This window comes from Lactuca serriola, chromosome 5 (genome assembly GCF_051521515.1).
Source record: "Lactuca serriola cultivar US96UC23 chromosome 5, Lser_US96UC23_V15, whole genome shotgun sequence".
In the NCBI taxonomy this organism is placed as follows: Eukaryota; Viridiplantae; Streptophyta; class Magnoliopsida; order Asterales; family Asteraceae; genus Lactuca; species Lactuca serriola.
The window spans coordinates 155381455-155389068 of NC_136412.1; the positions used below are offsets into that span (position 1 = coordinate 155381455).

General features: G+C 33.0%; 1 protein-coding gene across 1 annotated transcript; it reads left to right on the top strand.

The window, feature by feature from the left end:
- The first annotated feature begins 504 nt into the window (after positions 1–504).
- LOC145051295 (Late embryogenesis abundant (LEA) hydroxyproline-rich glycoprotein family) lies at positions 505–1500 on the top strand. Its single transcript, XM_078999359.1, has one exon. The coding sequence runs from the start codon at positions 587–589 to the stop codon at positions 1463–1465; it is 879 nt and encodes a 292-aa protein (XP_078855485.1). The 5' UTR covers positions 505–586; the 3' UTR covers positions 1466–1500.
- The last annotated feature ends 6114 nt before the right edge of the window (positions 1501–7614 follow it).

Here is a 7614-nt window from a genome sequence, read left to right on the forward strand (position 1 = left end):
CCTCTTCCACATAAAACTAGAATGTCTACATACAGTTAACATACATTAATCTATGTAACTGACAATTTTTTTTTAATTATTTTAATACATAAAATACTATATAAATAAGATACCCAAAGATAATTTCACTGTGCTAATTACTTACAAAGGCGGGTATAATAAGTTAATAACCATATAATCATCGAATCTAAATTACAATTTATTACAACGGTCAATTATAAAGTTTTATAAACTGATTGTTTTTTATAACTTAATGATTAAAATTTGTGTTACTAATTAGTTATTGAACCCCAAACTCCAAACCACAGGGACCATTCATGTAATTTACCCCCTTTTTTTAAGTAATGATAATGAACGAATATATAATCATAGTATATGTATAGTAATTTAGAACACGAAAGTAAGTCAACAATGTAAACGTTGTTGTAGTTGTAGCTGACCTAACACCAACACTAACACTCACATGGATACCTTTACATATACGTGTTTTTAGGTTTGAAAAGCTTAAGGGACTTCCAACCCAAATATTCTTTCACATTTTTCTTAACCAATATTTCTTTTCCTAAACACAACACACACACACGATATGGGCGATCACACGATAAACAAAGTTTATCCGGTGGCAGATGCGAAGAGTGGGGTAACACCAGCTCAAGCATCATCAAGCCTCGGCCACCACCTAAGACCGCCATTGGAGCCACCACAACCACCACAAACAAAAAACATGCACGCACATACACAAACAACGGGAGATCAGAAAATAAACAAAATTCATTCAATGGCAGATGGGAATACCAAGAGTGCCATAGCACCGCCTCTCAACCACCACCTAAGACCACCATTGCCACCAACACCACCACCAACACACACAAAAAAAGAAAAGAGATCTTCATGTTGCAAATGCATATGTTGGACACTATGCATACTGATCACTCTGTTGGTTATTTTTGCAGCCATTATTGGCATATTGTACCTCGTATTTAAACCAAAGATACCCAACTACTCTGTCGACCGCTTGACAATATCCCAATTAACTCTAAATCTTGATTTATCCCTCTACGCAAGATTTAACGTCCAGATAAGCGCCACCAATCCAAACAAGAAAATCGGCATTTTTTACCAAAAAGGGAGTCATTTAAGCGTGTGGTACAAGAACACGAACCTATGTCAAGGTTCGCTGCCCGTATTCTACCAAGGTCACCAGAACAAAACCGTGCTAAATGTGGCATTATCGGGTCAAAACCAATATGGGCGGACGTTATTGGCGGCGTTACAAGAACAACAACAAACGGGTCAGATTCCATTAGACCTAAAAGTGGATGTTCCGGTGAAGATCCAACTTGGAAAACTGAAGTTGATGAAGGTGAGAATATTGGGAAAATGCATGTTAGTAGTTGATAATCTGTCTGCAAATAATAAGATTAGCATCAAAGCAACTACTTGCAAGTTTAGGTTAAAGTTATGAAATTAACAAATAAGATTATTGATATATGTTTCTTTTGTTGTGTGATTCATGCCTTTTTGGCACCATTTATTTTTCTCTTTTTGGATCTTTTTGTGATTCATAATTTATTTAAAAAATTGATTAAACCATCATTGTATTTTCATATATTTTTTTCATTATATATTAACATACCGATTTATTAGTCATGTATTTGTACTTAAATAATTGTATTAATCATTTGTACACCGTTGGAAAGTTATCCATAGTAGGTGTACTTGACCAAAATTTATAATGTTTTTTAGTTAGATATTTACTTAAAAAAAAACAAATTAACTAACCTACTCGTAAATAACCGTCTATGTTTCCACCGAGACTTAAACCCATGACTTTTTATATGAGAGAATTATACTTTATTGCTTGACCATTTGATAGTTTGATATTTACTTACTTTTTATATCCTGATGTTTGTTGTTACGATATATTTAGTCTGTAACGTGATATAAGATTAATTTTCACACCAAATATAAAATATGTTTTTTAGGGATTGTTTGATAATTTTTGAATGATTTAGCGATAACTATGTTATTAAGTAATTTTGCCGATTATGAATAAGAAAACTTATCATTTTAACATTCTCAACGATTTTATGTTGAATGGATTATTCTTATTTTTAAAGCATCTAAATCAATTTGCTGAATAATTATAAAAATTACAAGGCATCATATAAAATATCAAAATAACACAATACTTGTACTTCGTAGTCCATAAAAACAAACTAAAATCCAAATTAAACATAATATGTTTCATATAATTTTAATTTGAATTATTTGAAAATAATTGATTAATAAACTAATAAAAAAAATCGATCTTATATTTATTGTCTTGAGAGCCTCATTCTATTTCGTGTATGTTTTCATCGTAAGTTTTATCTAGATTGTAATTCATCATATAAACGATGTCATCCTTGAAATCTATAAATAATTGACATAACTATTGCATTTTCTCGTAAAATTTTAAACAATCATTATGGTTTATTTGTTTTTTCAGAGACAAAATGTTTACGGTCCATAAGAAAAAAACTGTTTATTTTTTAATAGCTACATACTGTTAAAATAAACTCAAATCTAAATAAACCGATTTTTTTTTTAATTCAAAAGACATTTTCAATAATTCAAATTTAATCATACATCCCCTCTCCTTCTTTTCAATAGTTATCACAAATTAATTGTCCATTTTATATATATAAAAAAAAAGATAAGTAAGTTAGTAAAATATTTTGATAGTTTTATAATGTATTTGATTTTTCAAAACGGTTAGATAAATATGCCCAATGTTTTTTTTAACTATGAATACCAAAAAAAATTAAGCTAAAATCATTAAAATAACGAAGTGTTCACATGAAACTTACGGTACATCAACGAATAAAATTTGATAGTTTTTTTTTCATTAAAATAACAAAGGGTTTATCGGGCAATCCGATGGTTTTTCTTTGATAAAATTGTAAAATGGTCCCTGTGCGTCACACCTCCGAATCAGACGGCGGAAACGTCCGATGGCTCGCGTGACTAAATTTGAATATCATCACAATGAATATACATGAATCATAACATAAACATCACCATGCATTAATATAATACAACTGACACTGTTCACATCGAGTATATTGTTTTAACATTACAAATCCATAACATAAGAAGTTGATAGTTATCAAAAGCACGACACCCTAACATACTTGGTACTACTCCTCAGCTTACCTATTACCTGATAATACAAGTTATTTTGAAAATGGTCAACATATAGAATGTTGGTGAGTTCATAAGCAGGTTTGATGTGAAAATGTTTTGTATAGTTTGTAAGAAAGCAACCCAGAAAATCCGATATTTTCTGAAAAGACCATTGTTTTTATAAAAGTGTGAAGATCCGTAAATATATGCATGATGATTTCTAAACGTGTATAGTTGAAAAACTTTGTATTAAAAGTACCAGTGGAAAATGTTGAACTTCCCCGGAAAACCCGATGTTTTCCGATAACAAAATATCATATAACTGTTCGAATTGTTATTCCATCACGTGAATGATTTTGATTTACCTTGATTACTTGATTAATATTGGATTTATTTATGTGAGTCGTTATAACCATGCATGATAATGACTAGTTCGTCTGTCTTGGCACTCCGGTGAACGCCGGAATTGATCTTAAGATTTTGTCACCCTAGACTGGACGAGTCTAACTGTAGCGAACAGCTGAGGTGTGGGGGAGTCACCCCCGTATAGATCTATACACAAACTTTCGCTCTCCCTCCAAGAGACTTTGATTATAACTACAGACTACGACCGACACACGTTGGTGCCACCCGTTATTACTCACTAAATCCCAATTGACTTTGATTACTATTGATTATCGACATGTATTTGTTTACTTGGATCGACGATCGGCCTAATAAACGAGGAGAAGAGGATTACAAGATCCTATTATTCCTGCGTATTATTTATGGCTATTGGTTATTGTTGGATTAGTGTCTAAGTCCATAACTATTTTGGTATGTACTTGACCCGATGGTGCATGGTCCTTTTGGGTTGCCTTCACCAAAGCAACTTGATAGGATGAATTATGGAGAGAAAGGATTAAATATGATTTATTAATATATTATGAGAATAATATATTAAAGGAGAAATCATATTGTTTAATTAATATTAGTCAATAATTAATTGGTAATTAGTTTTGTGACTAAAAGAGATTAATTAAACTTAAGGGACTGGAATTGTAATTATAAGATAATTGCAATTTGGGCCATGGATTGCCTTGTATCAAGGGGTGGACGAATTCTATGGGGAAACCCATAAGGAAATCGTCCAAGGGCCTAATTAAAGGAGTCCATCGGTTGCTTAGGGCTTAAGCATCCAAATTAGGGTTTCCTTGTTAGATAACCCTAATTGCCTAACTATATATAAGACCCTTATGACCCAAAAACGTGGTGAAGCATTCTTCTAGGGTTAGAACACGTTTTGGGCAGCCTCCATCCTCTCTCCTCTTCATTCTCTTGCTTATGGTGTTTGTGAACCATTAGAGGAGTGACAATTGTGACTCTAATCTTTCTAAAGTCAATACAAGAAGATTTGGGATTGTTATTGCTACATAACAATCAAGGTAACATCTTAAACCTATTCTCATGTTTAATATGATTACTTGAATGCTAGAATTAGGGTTTATAGTCTTGGATAACTTGCATGTACAATAGAGAAACCTAGATCCAAGCATTAGGGTTTGTATGAGCACATAGGATGTCTTATAGCCAAAACCCATAAGTGGTATCAGAGCCTTGATTGGTTTCTATTGTATTGATGCCTTGTGTGTTTATTCAAGTTGCAAAATCGATTTTTGGGCTCCCTGGCTGATGAACTCGACGAGTACCACTGTGTACTTGGCGAGTAGGCCTCAACTCGGCGAGTATAGTGTGGTACTCGGCGAGTTCGAGCGTCAGATGGAGCTATTTTCGGGATTTCTTGCTGTTTATCTTTGAGATACTTGCCTTTATCATATTAGATCAATATAAATCCGATTTTATGATATATTTGACTATATTCTTGATCTAATTGAAGATATTTATCAATTAATAAAATATTTGTTTCCTTATGTGATAATTGATTAATTATTTTGATTAAATTGGTAAATTGTTTTGCAAGAAATCATTAAATAAATCAAATATGGATAATTATGTGATTAAATGTTAATTTAGATTATTTGTTATTTGATTCTTGTGCTTTGAAAAGTTTTCATATTTTCTCCTTTAGGTTTTATAGTTTAAATTTGAACCCAAAAGTTTTGTTGTTTTGAAATTTAAATAGTTAAAACCTTAATGTTTTGAAAAAGGTTTCAAAACTTGACCTCAAATTTTGGAATTTAAATTTTGATTAATAGTTTAATTTTGATGTATATTTAAATTCTAAACCCTAATGTTTTGAAATGTTTCAAAACTTGCCCTCAAGTTTTGGAATTTAAAAGTTGATTCAAAGTTTAAATAGGAATGTTAAATTCTAAAACCCTATTATTGTTTGAAAAGTTCAAATCACACCCTTATGGTTTTATTAATTAATTAAGGTGTATAATTAAAAGAGGTTTAATAAATCCATAAAAGTTTAGGTTTACAATTTAATTAAATTAAAAGTATAATTGTTAAATTAAACCACCTAGTATTTTAAAAGTGTAAAATACACCCTATACTATATATATAACATTAAAAGTCTAACATTATATATATGTATGAGTAAAAGTCAGTCTTACCGTTAGTAGGCCTCATTCACGAAGCTGGTCTATAAGGGGTGTTTAAGGAAATTGCCTATAAAATGGCGATTGAATGGGTATCCACTCTTACCCATCGCACTCTTGACTAGTGGAGAGTCGTTAGCCGAACGGGTAGGATAGGACGAAACCTTCCATTATAAGTATAATGAATTACAAAAGTAACTAAATGTTTTACAAATTCCCAGTCTTAGTTACTTAGGCAAAAGTGAATTGATGCAATTCCATGAAATTACACTTTGTGCCCTTGCGAAGACGTTAATGGAGCATGTGTGGTTTACCGGCACACTAAATGGTTCAAAGCAAAGGTAGCAAAGGGTGACTCAATGTTTGTCATAGTTCGGTGGAGCGTGTGTGGTTTACCGGCACATCGAATAGGTGATTGTAACATGTGGGGGCACCATGTAGTTTGCATGGTTATTCACACCCGCTTTGTGATCCTCGGCATCCCAGTCACAAACTAGAGGGGCATATCGAGATTTAAACATGCCATTGAAAGTTCAATGAATCTCAAAGGATCTAGGAGTTTTCATAGATTTAAAACTTAAATTTCTTTTTCGTTTTTCATGGTGGAAATTAGTGAATCGTCATTCACTTACCTTCAAATGTTCTGCAATTTGGGTTACGGCATCCCTCTCCCGAGTTGTAGAATATTGTGTTGGGTCCTAGCCTTAGTATTTCATTTGGGTGATTTACTAAGGACTCAATCAATCAACTAACTTGAGTTTGTTTTCTCCCGTTTTGTAGATGTCAAAGTTCGACAACTATGGTCTTCCTAAATCTTTTGGAACAAGCATTCCACATGAAGATGGTATTCCACGATTCGATCAAGGAACAAGAAATCATGCTTCACTTCCTCCACCTCCTCCAATTATTCTCCCTAACCCACAAGTTCAAAGGCTTGAAAATTTCAAGATCACTCAAGCCCTTTTGGCAAGTAAACATAAAGAAGGAAAGACGGTGTGTGCACACGTCCTAGGGATGAAGTCACACATTGATAGGTTAAGAATGTTGGGATCCGTCGTCTGTGAGGAAATGGCTGTTGATTGGGTTCTTCAGTCACTTCCTAACTCATATAGTGAGTTCGTAAGAGAGTACTATATGATGAACCGCGACGTGACCCTTATAGATCTCACCTATATGCTTATTGCTGCTGAATCAGCAATGGTTTGGCGCAATAGAAAAGCAAAGTTGATTGGTGAATCTGCCTTCCAGACCTCTATGGATATAGGAAATGGCAACGAAAGACATGCTATGATCGAAAAGTTTGATCATAAGAGAAAGGCAATGTCTGAAGTAGTTCCATGTGCTGTTCCAAAAGAGTCGATTTGCTTTTATTGCCAAGAGAAGGGGCATTGGAGACGAAGCTGCCCTATTTACCTAAGAGATCTAAGAAATGGGAGAGTCAAAACGTATGGCTCTGCTTTAGGTAATATCCATTGACTAACTCTTTTAAGTTTCTATTCTAGATTCTTAATACATAATGTGATAAGATTACGATTGATGTTTTGTAGGATCGAAGAAAAGAAAAGGAAGCTTAAGGGAAGAAGTGAGCAGAATCTAACCGTGAAGGAATGGATTTCGATCACATTTCTCGAAGATTAGATTCTTGAGCTACTACTTAGAGTTAGAATTAGATTGCTAAGAAAGATGTATTAGCATAGTTTTTCAATGAATTGCATTGTAAGGACAAATTTTTTTCCACAATAAAATAAATTTTGATTTTGTATTATTTATTTATCCTTGCAATGGCGTATATGAAAAATTGATGTTTGAATGTTTCTATTATTAACAATAATGGATTTGGTTCTTATTATGTTATTTATGGAAAGTTGAGAATTTACCAAATAGGGAGAGTTTCTCATCGCCC

Bases quoted from the DNA above. Each gene is read 5' to 3' on its own strand.
- LOC145051295 (XM_078999359.1), top strand. From the start codon at position 587: ATGGGCGATCACACGATAAACAAAGTTTATCCGGTGGCAGATGCGAAG.